Raw genomic sequence first — 14,398 nt, 5'->3', positions numbered from 1 at the left:
GAGTGGGAACTCTGACATGCTCTTCTGGTTATGCCACTGCTGCTGGTTATTTGGTTTACCATGGATTGCACACACAGCTTTTGCATATCTCATCTGCAAGTCTGTCTTCACACGTTGCCTAAGCTTACTAATTGTGTCTGGTGGAGGTTGTGAATCCAGGCCTGGCCTGTTTTCTGTTGCCTGAGCTCTTTTTCTGTGTGGGAGGTAGTGTGATCTCTGACCAATATGAACTGAGTTGACATAAACCTGTACTGTAGGCACTTTCATATTGGCAAAATACAGCTTTGATTGTTTATATTTTGGGTTTCATGTTCACTACAAGTAAGCTAAGTTTCACTACAGTCATATTTTTCTTCTGTCTCTATAAAATGGTTAATCTGTGATGGGGACTACTCAGCTAGCAAAGATGGTGTACCACATTTCTTCACCATTGAAAGAGCTCCTATTACCAAACACACTTACATTATAAGGAGAGGACTTAGTTTGGAAAAGAGAGCAGAAATTATAGCCATAATATAATAAAAACGTAACTCTCCCTAAAAAAACAGATGATTCTGTCATCTTTCTGCCCTGCTCCAGCCATTTTCACTTCCTAGTTCCCTTGTGGGCAGGTGAGTTATCAAGGAATTTGCCCACAGTCCCCTGTCTTTTGAAAAAAGGTTGTCTTTTACAAATTTCCTGACATTCTGAAAGTATGGTCATAATAGACATGTCTGAAACCTGGGCTATATTGCAAAGACTTTTGAGCTGCCTTTTGGGGCTGAAAGTTTGAAAAGTCAGCACTGTGCTGATCTAAGGCACTTGGCTGTGCCAAGGAGCAGGGTGCTCTGGTTTGGTCATTCTTTTAGGATGGGCAAATGTATTGCCCAAAGATTTGCATATTTAAACATAAATATGTTTAAATATATTATGTGTTTGCTGCCAGGCCAACTATGGTTGGCTGAGTAGGCACTGATGTGAGATCTCCCTCATGCTAGGGAAAGGGGCTCAGTAAAACCAGCTCACTTTCTGGCTTTGACTGCTGCAAAATTTGTTCAAAATTATTGTGCCAGAGCACAGCCTTATCTTGTTTGGATAGCAGGAGGTAGGTGAATAACAGTGGGCTATTTGTGTCCCTTGGAAATTTTTAATGAATGGCTAGGAAAACTTGGAGTAATAGTTATGTGACAAAGTGGAGTAACAAAGCTTATTTTAAAGAGCTTGTTTGACTTGGCTGGTTTGCTGGGAAAGTCAGCTGGAGCAGGACATCTGAAATAGCTCTGTTGCAATACCTGCACTCTATATCAAGTGGGATCTAGGTTTTGCTTTTGGGAATTCTGGAAAGCTATGAGTAGATACACTTTAAAGTTGAATTCTGTGCGGTGTGATCTTTATGTCTAAACTATTACATGAGTTCATCACAGCTATTTTTATATACTATATCTTATTGTTTCAAGAGCATTTTCATTTCTCTCTCTCTTTCCATTAAAAATCTCCCTATAGTTTAGCAATACAATATACTTTTAAACAGCTAATTATTTTGGTTTCTTTTAATGCTTGCAAAGGTTTTAAAGACTTCAGTAAAGCAAGTTTGTTGCTACTGAATGTTTTGAATGAATATTGGAAATACCGCTGTTTTTTGTTCTTTTTTTCAGGATGAAAGTAAAAAAGCTGCCTATGATTCTAGCTCTCCATTTGAAGAGATTTAAGTACATGGATCAGCTGCATCGATACACAAAACTCTCTTATAGAGTAGTTTTTCCTTTAGAGCTTCGTTTATTTAACACCTCAGGAGATGCCACCAATCCTGACAGAATGTATGACCTTGTTGCTGTGGTAGTTCATTGTGGAAGGTAATGACTCTGTTTTAAACACGGGATTTTTTTATAAGCATAAATGTGCTTGAAAGAACAGCACAACGCACCCAGTATCATATAAATTAATAGCATTTAAAGACCTCTTAAAAAGAAAACTTTTTTAGGAAAAAAAGTGTTGTGGGGAGAAACAAGCAGTCCTGACAGAAATTATGGCCTTGTTGCTTTGACAGATCATTGTGAAAAGTGGTAACTGTATTTCACATTACGGATCTTTATATGAAATTATGTTTTAAAAAAAAACAACACAAAATGCACAATATCATATTATCAATATGATTAATATCATATTATCAATATTTTAAAGCAGTTTCTAAGGAAAAAAGCTTTCTTAGGAAGGAAGAGATTATGGGAAGATTAATTAATAAAGCATTTCCTTTAGGGTGTGTGTTTTTCTTAAGGCTTGAGCAACATTTTCTGAAATATATCCATATATGATGAGTTTTGTTGATTACTTTTTTTCATTGCTTTCAAAATAGGACTGTTAGATTTGTATTTGATTTTGCTGTATTCAACAAATGTTCTTGGGGCTTGAAGGCTTAAAACCAGGTTGTTTTACAAACTGCTTATTGAGTAGATAGAAGTCCCAAAGCTGAAAATTACAATTGGACATCTAGAATCAAAGAATAAGTTATGTCGTGAGGTCAAATACTAAAACTCTAAGCAGAGTAACTTTGACATTAGATTACATTGCACTGGTCCCAGTTTCATATCTAGGAATTCTAATTTCACTTTCTCTGTGGGCAATTTGCTCCATTATTCAGTGTTCTCACAGTGACTAAACAGTAGAGGTAAGATAAATAGATGTCAAATTGGACAATTTTGGAAAATGAGCCTTTGTGCCATAGTTTTTGGGACTTTCTTGTTCTGGATCATAAGGGAAATTCTTTCTGCCCATTCTGACCATTTCTGCGTCCTTGATTGAAGCTGCAGTCTTGGGGACTTGTCTGTTCTCAGAGCCATGGGCAGGAGATGTCCCTTGATTTCATGGTGCTGGTGATCTGGCACACAGACATCTCCCTCAGGGATGGCAACCTTCCCACCCTGGTCTGGGCACAAAACTATAGAAGTGTTGCTAACCAGTTATGGCAGTTCCAGAGCTGCTTTAACTCAGTTGTTCACTTTCAGTTCTAAGGTTCAGCTGTTTCAGAAATTGTACAATTTCCTTACTCGAAACCTGATGAGAAATAAGACACTTGTAAAGTTTTGGTGGGTTGTTTCCTCTGGCATAGTCATGGAGGAAGTTTTTTGCCTGCCATAACTGAAGAGTCAGACAAGAGGCATTGTAAAAGAGTTTTAATTGGGAGCCCTTCTCGTTGCTGAGCTTCTTGAGACTCCTGAACTGCCAGTTTAACTCAATTTCTGTTTGCAGTGGACCAGATAAAGAGACTGTAGATGAGCAGCAGCTCTACAGCATCTGTTCTGTTTCTATGAAATATCAGAACATTTTCTTGATTTCACTTCTCTGTCTCTGTTTAAGATTTAATTTAGATTTTCAGTGCCTGTGCTGTTCATTCCTTATTTGAAATTATAATCCTTTATTTAGCATAATAAGTAAGACCGTATTGTGAGGATGATGTAAGTAGAGAGTAAAAAACAAAAAAGACAAGACACATCCAAACAGAAATTGTAGTGGTAGCCATTTTAATTACTGTTAAGTATTGCTTTTCTCCAAGAAAAACAATTAAAAGGAATACATCTCCACATATATATATGTTATGGTTTATGTTCTCTCCTAATTTTATTTTACAGTGGCCCTAACAGAGGACATTATATTGCAATAGTGAAGAGTCATGATTTTTGGTTGCTTTTTGATGATGATATTGTTGAGGTAAGCCCAACCAGAGCACATGCACCCCCTTTGTGGATATGATTATTTAAAGTAGAATGACTGGTGTGCTGATGAAAAGAGGCTTCAACCCCAGTCTAATTGAGGAATAATTGTGTGTGCAGAGCTGTGCCTTACAATTTGACTGTACAACACTTTGAATTGCATTTAGGCTTTTATACTTAAAAGAACCTCTTTTGTTTATGACCATTGTCTTTCACCATTGGTTAATAAACTATTCTGTGGCAAGAAGACAAATAATGATATAGATAAATTGGGGTTTAGCTTACAATATATAGAAACTTAATTCAATATTTACAACAGAACTTGAAAATTTATATATATACCAAACATAGCTGCTGCCCTCTGTGCAGTTGAGGGCTGAGGGGAAGCTGAAACATAACAAGTCTAAGAACTATTTGGATTTTACTGTTTTATGTAATTATGTGAAAGTTAATTTGGTTTAACAATAACTTTTAGGGTGGAACCTAATTTTATGTGTACGTTACGCAAGGCATTCCTACTTCAATTTTTTGTGTTTTTACATCCAGAAAATTGATGCACAAGCTATTGAAGAATTCTACGGGTTGACATCAGACATCTCAAAGAACTCTGAGTCTGGTTACATCCTCTTCTATCAGTCTCGGGACTGAGGGGGAGCTATAGCGAAGAGAGATTTTTGTGTCTCACATCTTCTCTATCCTGGAATGGAGCAAGCACTGAAGAGAAGGAAAGCAGGGAGCTCTAGGGGCAATAGCACAGTTTGCACACAACTAAGTAAAGAGTTTGGGGGTTCTTAAAACTTTTGTATCATTTTCGTTTTATTTGCTCAGGTATCATGCTGACTGCACATCTCCACTGCATCCCATAAGCAAAAAAGAGATACCAGCCACATTTGCAGGAGCTTTCCTTTGGGGAATACCATCTCTGTGGTCCTAGTTCAAAGCCCATTGAATCCTTCCATGGACTTCAGTGGCCTTTGAACCAGGTTCTCACCACGCTGCCAGACTGGTGCAGTTAGGAGCATTAGAATTCTGTATTTGATACAGACTTTGTGTATAAAAGGTCAAGGATTCCCTCTGAAGTGAGTTTCCTGTGCTTAAGTTTGAAAGGATGAGGTTTGGAGGGTTAACATGTAAGCAAGAAGTTATGTCTGGGCCCAACTCAATTGCCTTCTTGATGGAAGTGGTTTAACTGGAGGTGTGAACTGGTGTCAGGGAGGCAAGGATGCTTTGCTTCTCTGGAGAAGCTTACATTATTTATAATGTGTGATCGGGAACAATCAGTCAAGATTATGGCTTTTAATCTCCCTATGGGGAAAGATTTGGTTTATAATAGTTTATTTTTATTTATAAATTATTGTAACTTAGGATGTTGTGTATTGTCCTTTATTCTAACAAGTATTGGAAATTTTATACATTCATTTGAATTTAAACTAATTATGTTTAAATATTAAAGGAGAGAACAAAAATTACGAAAATGACACCTACGATATCTAAAAAATTCATAACACAGAAGAGAGATTTCCTTCTGGAGGAACTGGTATCTAACTCAGGTACTTTATTTAATTAAATCAGAATAGACTCTTCCCATTAAGGGGTGAAAACAAAGTGATCAAACTATTATGTAAAAGGCTTAAATAATAAGAAAATATTGGGGCAGTGGGGGTATATCGATCTTTGTAGTTCTTTGATGATTTATTAATGGTTCATACTCTAGGCAAATTAGAATGATTTGGATTGAAGGAAACAATTTTAAGAATATTATTTCCTCTTCTAAAAGCAGATCAACTTCTGTTAAACGTAAATTAAGTCTGAGTAATAAGAAGAAATAGGTTTGGAATTTCATGAGACTGAAGATACCACATTCCTAGAAAAGTAATAATATTTAAGTCCTGTATAGTGGGAACTTTTGAAACTAAGCAGTTTACCTTGCTTTAGGTTTATGAAACAGCATTAAGAATTAAAATCTTGACAAAACACCTGATCTGTAAGAAATGTGAACTATTTGACATTCTTCACTTAGGAGTACATTGTCTGACAGTAGCTGAATGTAATTTCTGGAAGGTCATTGGATGTGCATTCCAGATAATGGCAATCAGGTCTTGGATGTCCTTGTCACTCCCTTGTCAGCTAGTGATTTTTACATTACTGTAATTTTCTAAGGTTATTTTATTGATACTGTTACAACTTTTAAAAAGAATGTCTCCTGTCTGCTGCTATAACTGACTATTTACTTACCTGTATCTTTTAGCTCAGGAAATGACTTCACCTATTCACTCAGTTGAACAAATCTTTAACAGGGTCACTAAATAAATTGGGCTATTTAGCAGCTGTCATACTATAACAAATCGCTTTTGTAAGATGCAGAGTTTCTAATGCCTTGGTTTGGCTGGAATTCTTTTGTAGAAGATTATGTATCATGATTAAACTACCAGCATTGTAAAGTAAGGCCTAAATATTGTGGGAGGTGCAGAAAAATATGATTGGATTTTTCTGAAAGGATTCAAATAATGTTAACATCTATTTTCGGCTTTCAATAGAAAAAGGGTTAAAGGGATAAATCAGTTGAATAATGGTGCATGTCAGAAGGATGAAGTCCTTTGCATACTAAAGGTACAGTATTGCAAAACAACTGTCATATTACCTTTTGCTAAGTTGTTTGGTCTTTGTTTCTTCTTTTTTCTTCTTTTTTTTTCTTCTTTTTTTTTCTTTTTTTTTCTTTTGTTTTAATGTAGTTAAAAGCTGAGGCTAGTTGATAAATGTTTTATACCTTAACAAAACTCAAAACATTTTTGTTGTTTCACTGGTTTTACTCCTGCTATGTATTTTTATAAGATACTGACTTTTATTTTGTATAGGGGTTTTGAGGTAGTATTCCAAATTATATATATTTCGTTTTTCTTTTAGCGCAGCTGAAATAATTGTAAGTTCTTAATTAAACTGATGTCAGAAACTGCAACTTGAAACAGAATTAAAAGAGACAGAAATACGAAATATAACTGATTGGTATGTAAAACATTATAGGATTTTTTCTTGACTGTAATACAGTGAGGAGTGTGGGAAAGTTGTCAGTTGTTGTAAATGGTGGAATTTATTTGCTGTGTAACTATGTAAATGTTAATTGGGATTGCAGTCCCTTATTTTGTATATTGGAGCAAAAAACTTCTATTAAATAAAGTTATGTTCTCTAAAGATACATACTGTATCCTTTGTGGAGCCCAGATGGTGAGTCAATTGCCTTTTGTACTTTATAATGTTTTCAGACAACAAAACTATGTAGAACGTGCTGTATTAACCCCGAGCAGAAAGGCGTGTTTAAATACACTGCATTAAATATCTCACTCCATGTGTTGTTAGGGAAATCAAAGGGTGGCAGCTGTGCTTTGGGTGATGTGCTTCTTTAGGAATAGTTTTTGGTAAGTCTGTGGTCTCTGAGGTAGAAGAGAAGGGAGTTTTAAATACTGTTCTTCCTGGACTTCTTCTCCCTTAAAAACAAATGTGTACCTTGCCACAAAATATGAGTCCAAGTTACCCAAGGGATTTCTTGGCTCACCGCCTTGTGGGACGGAAAACAGAAGGAAAGACAAATGGGAGTATTTACAGCATTAACATGTGAGAGACTGACAAAGGACAGGAGTCCAGCATCAGAAATACAAGCTGTAGCTGGTTACAGTATCCATGGATGATCTGGGATCATTCTTCACTTGAGTCCACTCTTTCTTTGCAATGCAAGTAAATAAACTTGAGGTTTCACAAACAGCTCAGACCCTGCCATATTCTTAGTTGTGACTGTATCTGTAGCCTTCCATTGCCTAGAAATGGTGACTTTTAGGTGTTGAGGTACATGTATGAATGGTTAAATCAAGCTGTGTTTTCAGAATTTAGTCATAAATCAAATTGCATCTCCTTGGTTGGCATTCAGGTGGTGGTAGCACAATAGGGATTTGGGGCCACTTCAGATCCCCCACTACAGTCTGTGACATCTGCCTAGGGCTGGCAGATTAACATGAGATTCACAGATCTGTATCCTTCTGGAGCAACAGCTTCAAGCTGGGTAAGACATCCTGGTATCTTCCCTGTGGAACAGGGTGGTGGTTTGTTGGTTTGCATTTGTGGGTTTGGTTTTTTGTCTTCCTTTTGTTGTTGGTTTTGGGTTTTTAAAGTTGTCTGAGAGCAGTTTCTGGAAATTGTATCCGTAGATGAAACCATCTCTTTGATTACCTTTGTCTCTAAAAGAAGAAAACATTTCAGTCCATGTTCATTATCTGTGGGCTGCAGTATTACACTGGCAATACTTTTGTGACTTTTCTAAAAGTTTAAACAGTGCAGGTATTGACTGTTTGCTTCCAAAGAGTGGCTTTCCTGTGTAAGGTTTCCACTTTTCCCCCACGTTTGTCTGAGTTGATCTTAAGCTTGTGTGTCTTAAGAGTTCAGGGGTTTTTTTTCCTCTTGACAATGCAATATGCAGTATTAATGGATTTGGTCTTGTTAGGCTTCAAAGTCCTCTAACCTCTCACAGCATAATGTGAGATGTATAATGCATTAGTCTCTTTACCTGTGAGCCTCCAAGTACTCAATTATTACTGAATTAATATTCTACATAATCTGTATTCATAGATGGTTCACTTTGCAGCAGCTTTGCCACTGACTGATTGCTATAAATGGACTGTGCAAGTCAACTACCATGCAAACAAACACAAGCTTCATCTCTTAAATACAGAGATCCCTGAAATCCATTGTTTCCAGTTTTAATGACAGTGTGGTGAGGCAGTAATGAACTTTCTTTGGTCTTTGTTAAAATATATTCTTTGGGGAACTTCTGTAAGAATGTGTGGGATATATAAGGAAGATTGTAGATATCACCAGTTTTGAAATAAACGGAATAATATATTTGAGTTTCTTAATAAAAGTACAAATAGATTATATTCTTTCTCTCTAGTGGCTTGTGATTGCCGTCTGCATAAGAGATTGTAAGGGCTCAGAAGAAAGCAAGGTAGTTTGTACCCAGGTCTTTGTTACGGAGCCCATGTTGGCATCATTAAGGATGATTACAGAAGGATCATCAGTCATGTCCTTGATCTGCATTCCACAGGTTATATAATGCAGGAGAGAGAATGAACAGCAGGAATCTATCTGACACAGCAGATAAGAGAGCAGCATTCCCCCAAAAGACAAAATATTGTATTTAGTGCAAATTTCTGGTATTTGGAGAATTTAGGGGTGCTCGAAACATCCTGCCGTTCTAGGCTTTTTTGTGCCTTTGTGTGTCTGTTTAATTTGCTATTTCAATCTATTTGAAGTTTCTGTCTGTACACAGACTTCTAAGGTTGATATGATTGTATTAATGAGTGCTCCTCCAGAAACAATTTATGCATATATGGAGTGAAATATTTTAGTGGTCTGATCTACAAAGATTTTCTGACTCTTCACTAGGAGCCATTTGTGTATTTTCTCTAACTGATTTTAGGAAAAAAAATAGTGAAGATCTCAAAATATTTTATTAGCATGTTGTATTATTAAGTGATTCAGTATCTGGGGATGCCTCTGCTCTTGAGTTCATTGGCTGAATTTGAGTGTCATCACATCCTAACACAACTTGATGTCCATCAGCTGCTTTGAGGTGTGGTTGTCTTGTTCTTTCAACTCTGTTTCACTGGGTGTTGCTTCATTGCAGTGGCTGCCATGGTCAGCTCTTACAAGATGTGCTAACAAAATTCAGCTCGAGTTGCCTTCTTCCATGCTTACACATTTATTTGGCTTTCTGGAGGCTCATTATCCCAATGTTATGTCACATCTGTCTTCTCTGCATCTTCTGTGTCAAGGAAGATTGCTGATACACAGCCTCAGACAATGTTTGGTAAATCACTAGGTTGTATGCCAGAGATGAGATATAAGGTATTTGTACTGAAAATATCTGATGCTTTCTGTTTTCTAAATTGTCATGTCTCTGTTGTTAAAGTACTCTTCAGTATAAAAAAGAATTGGAATAATGGGACTGAACAAATGCAAGCTTGGTGTACCCTTTTCCTCTTCTTTTTAAGGAAACTATGAAAGGCATGCAGTGTTTCTCCCTAGGATGGCTACATAATCAGAAACATATTTGAAAAACAAAATCTTTGTTTTACAGAAGATGCCATTTCGATTATTTTTGAGTTTGTTTAGAGTTTCATGGCATGACATAGCAATGTTACAGAGGGGTCTGTCAGAAGGAGGTTATGAGAAGACCTGCATCTAGGAGCTAGATGCCAAAGAAATATCACTGTAATTGCTAACCCCAGTCTAACAGGACCCAAATTTTACAGAGGAGCCACCACGAACGTTCAGTGAATATTGGGAGGAAAACTGCATTCACCAGGGCTGTACTTGCTGCATATGCAAAACTCTGAGACTCACCACTGCTCATTTTCTTTTTTTTTTTCCATAAAAGAGAGACAAATAATTTTAAATGTACAGCTTCAATATATAGGCTGTGTATTCACTCTTTCTTGGGTTGGTTTTTTGGTAGGTTTTTTGGGGGGGGGGTGTTATTTGTTTTTAATTCTGGTAAATTTTCCTGAATTTGAGAGAATTAAAGGGAAATACTACAGGTTGAGATCAAGAAGTGTGTTGCACATGTATACCACAACACCAATTAGCCTCTTTTTCCCCATATTTTGCATGTAGAAGAATTCATAATTCACCAAAGGAGAAAGGAGACAAAATTACTATAGTTCCTAAGTTGTCTTTTGTCTTTATTCATTACTGGATTGTGTGCAAGGTAATCTATATTTGTGGGGGTTAAAAAAAAATTGAAAAATAACTTGGCCATTAAAAAAAAGTAGATTGCATGATAATTTTGTGTTTCAGTGAGTAAGGAAAATTTTGAAAAATATGAAGCAGTGATACACTGCTTTTGGACAAATTTGGTAAATGTTAAAAATAATAGCGTACCAAAAGCTTGTTAATAGGGATTATAGTGAGATGAAAAAAGCCCCAGAGCCTTGAAATCTCTGAAAAGAGTGACAGGCTGGCTGATGGGGCAGTCTGTATTACACCAGTTATCAGCCTCCACTGTGAGTCTGTGTGTCCAAAAACTGGCATCTCCTGGTGTTTTTGCTGTGCAGATACATCTACACACACGAGAAGAGACAGCAGTGTGTTCAGCTGGAAACTTCCATAAGGAACATACCTGGGATAACAGTGCCAGCACTGCAATATTGTCTCTAAGTGCACAAATGCCAACTTCCATTTTGGAAACTGAGAAGGAAGAATGTGAGAATGCAGCTGCCAAGTGTGCCCCTCACAAAAAGGTAAATCTTGGGTTTACATGGGGATGCTGAGTCCTGAGCAATCCAGTCCCACTTCAGTGTTTTCCATCAAGAAAATGTGCTTCAAACAGCTGTCACAAATCTCAGGAGATCTGGCCTGCCTGGCACTCGTCCTGCTGTATTCTGGTGTTGCAGCCACCTCCGTGAAGTGCGATAAAAATTCCATCTTCTAAAACACTCCTTGCCAAATGAGTGGTAAGCCTGGATAGAAAGCTGCCTGAGCTGGTTGCCTGCTCTTCCTCTTGTGTGCAACAGGCACAGCAGCTTCAAGGGCTTAGCATATGCTCAGTGGTTTTCATAGTCAAGACATCTTGTTCTAACTTGCTCAGTTCAGTGGTTTTTAACTGAGGGGCATTTTAGCATCTGCCCACGGCGATTATCTCATTAAACCTTGATCTGACTCCAATTTCCATTCCTGGCTGGGCATGCATAGAAAACATTTCCTGATGTTTTGTGGCTGTTTACCTAAGCACTGAGAGCAGAACTGTGTTTTTTGTTTAGTTCCCTTAAGGTTTGGGTAAGATTTTAGGAGTCAACATGCTGGAAGGTTACAAAAAAACATTTAATCATTAAATTTGATGCAAGTTACCTATTTTAAATATTTTTTGTGAATGAGGACAACAGATCAGGCATGATTCATGTGGAACTGAGGAGTGATGAAAGTTTGTGGCCTTGAGAGAGCAAACCTTTCAAGTGCTCCCTAAGAGCACATAGACCCTCAAAAAGCAACATCTCTCTCTGAGCATTATCTGATATGCTGATTCAGCACAGATGACATGCTTTTCTGGTGAAATGAAGAGCAATGAAGTATTTTTTTCTACTCTGCAGGCAAGGTCTACAGTAATTTTGGAGGCTTGAGGTCTTTTTCATTGAAAATCATTTTGATGTTTTGTGATTAATGATTTACTGGAACCCTTACAGATGATTAAGCTGGGTGAATTTAAGTTCTGAGTCTCCTTGTATCAAGGCTGGTTTCCCATTGTTGCTGTTAATTTTTAAATTATATTAAGGAAGATGTGGAGATTAGAATTCAGCTGTCACATTAGCATTCCATTTATTTGGCTGATTGCTCTGTTGTGGATGTCTATATAATTATATGTAAATCACTGACTTCTTGCTAATGGCCAACTTGAGGGTTTTTTCCCACAAATCTGTCAGTTCTTGAATGTTTCTCCTAAAGTGTGAGGAGGAATTAAAAAAACATTTTGACATATTCATGCAAACGTAAGCTGAATGTAGACCTGCAGATGCTTAAAATGTATCTAAACGTGGATGTTTTCAGACTGCTACTTTTATAGGGGAAATCAGGCTGCATATTTAAAAACAAAAACTACTGAAATGTAAGTGCCTGAAACTAATAGTTTCAATATGATTTAAGATCCTACTTATCTTCTGAATATTTTTTCAGTGTCAACAGTAAAAGTCCTCTGAAATGAAAAGGAGCAACATAATCTGAGTGTCTTTGGAAAGGTCATTACAATGTAGATGCCTACTGTGGAGTTGGAAGCTTAAATTTTTATACAGTTGGCAATTTTGGCCTTAGTTTTTAATAGAAATTGTCAGCAATTTTCCGTAAGGTAAAGAATCCATTTTGTGCCTGGTGATGGAAAAAATTTTTGCATTATAAAATCCTTGTCTTTTTAAAATCACTGGAGCTAGGAATAGCAATGGTTAAAGTGTTAGGGGTGTCTTACCTGTAGTGTATTTAAACCTGTGTGAGCAAAGGCTTGTGTTTATGGATGATCAATACTACTCATACAAAAAGACTAACATCAACAGTGAAGCTTTCACATGTTATGTGTGAAAAAGCTGTTCAATTTTAAAGAAGCTTTTGAAAGCAGTCTTTGCAAATAACTTTAGTGTGCTCAGTTAATGAACTATTCTTTCTCCAGAACTTCAGTCTTGTTCAGATACTCTTTGGGGCTTGGAAAAAACATTTGCAGTAAATTTGGATGTTTTTATAAATTCATGTGAATAAGTTTCAGCCTAAAATTGAGCGAAGTATGCAGCCAAACATAGTTATAATTATTTTATTCACCTGTCAATTATAGCTGACTTATCCCATATAGAATTTTAAACCTTCAATACTGAATTAATAAGCCTTGGAAAATTGTGCTTAGTCTGTTTTCTTATATTGTTGACCTGAAGTTTTTGTAGGTTTTTTTAATCAAGTATTTGAGAAGAACAGCCCTCTCCTAGAATATGTTATAAACTAAATGACAAAGTTATGTAATATATATGTGCCATTCTGTGAAACTGTATATCTTTCATAAAATACTGGAATAAACATTGATTATGATGATGGTGATGTTGACTAATAAAGTGCAATTCAAAGCTACAGAATGACCAACTGACTGAAGGGTTTGGATTTTTTGTTTTGTAAGGCATTCTTTGGTTGCTGGATGTATACATGTGCCTACCCCTATGCCTCTGCTGTGCCCTGACATTAAAACCCAAATGTGATGTTCCTGTAGCTGGGTTGGGACTGGTAAACCAGGAGGCAGAGTGGCCACTGTGGATAATAGAAGCAGCCATTAGTGTTGCCCCATCTTGCTGAAGAGCAAGGCAGACTGAAACACTGGTTGTGACTGAGAAGAGCAGTGTCCCACCAGGATACCCTGGGACCTGGGCCCCAGGATACCCTGGGAGTGGCTCTGGCTCTTTTGTGGAAGGATAAACATTGCACTGTGCTGCAGAATTCATACACATTAAACCAGTCCTGCCAAGGCAGTGCCATGTGTATGTACTAAATAATGTCATCAGGAATTTTGCCGATGACTAATGGTGTGTTAGGGATTTTTTGCTTTAGAGTGCTGTTGTGAGGAAAAGCAATTGTGTTCATGCCAGTAAATACGTGCTTTTAAAAGCAGGGTTGCCTGAGCAGTTTTCTGAGAAAAGGGAATCTGGTTCTGTTGAAACATGTTTCTCTTTCCACATCAAAATAAAATCCAGCAATTTGCTTGGGCAGACAGTGGGACTGCAGAAGGGAGTGTAGAAGGAGTTCCAGCTTGTTGAGCATGCAGTGGGCACCTACCACACAGCACTTGTCACAGCAAACATAACACCCCAGCACGCTGAGCCCTGTGCTGGCTTCCAGTAGGACACTGGTTTAGACCCACTGTGCTTTTCCTGGTGTTCAGAGCACCAACAGAATGTGCCTCAACTTCCTCAAAGCCCATCCGTCTCTCCCTGAATCAGGATGGACTGGAGATCACCAAACCATGAAAAGCCAGGGTAAAATCCACTAATGGGTATGGCCTTTTCTGAAGAGGGTCCACGCCTGTTGTATTTGTGCACTTATGTCTTCAGAGCTGTAACGGGGTAGGAATTTTCCAGCAAAGAACATTTTGTTAGAAATCGATGATTTGTGAAAACTGAAATGTTTTGTGGGAGTGTAATTCACCAGTT

At 37.4% G+C, this 14,398-nt stretch overlaps 1 protein-coding gene across 1 annotated transcript in view; it reads left to right on the top strand.

Moving 5' to 3' along the window:
- The window catches only part of USP12 (ubiquitin specific peptidase 12), a 32,183-nt gene extending 25,304 nt beyond the window's left edge, over positions 1–6,879 (top strand). Inside the window, exons 7-9 of the mRNA XM_014879692.2 lie at positions 1,635–1,832; positions 3,606–3,684; positions 4,233–6,879. Of these exons, the coding sequence (XP_014735178.1) occupies positions 1,635–1,832; positions 3,606–3,684; positions 4,233–4,334 (379 nt within the window). The 3' untranslated portion in view covers positions 4,335–6,879. The remainder of the gene's footprint in view (positions 1–1,634; positions 1,833–3,605; positions 3,685–4,232) is intronic.
- Positions 6,880–14,398: the final 7,519 nt, after the last annotated feature.

This window comes from Sturnus vulgaris, chromosome 2 (genome assembly GCF_052056855.1).
Source record: "Sturnus vulgaris isolate bStuVul1 chromosome 2, bStuVul1.hap1, whole genome shotgun sequence".
Lineage (NCBI taxonomy): Eukaryota > Metazoa > Chordata > Aves > Passeriformes > Sturnidae > Sturnus > Sturnus vulgaris.
Note: the sequence above shows the minus strand (reverse complement) of the source record. Positions and strands in the feature narration are given on the sequence as shown.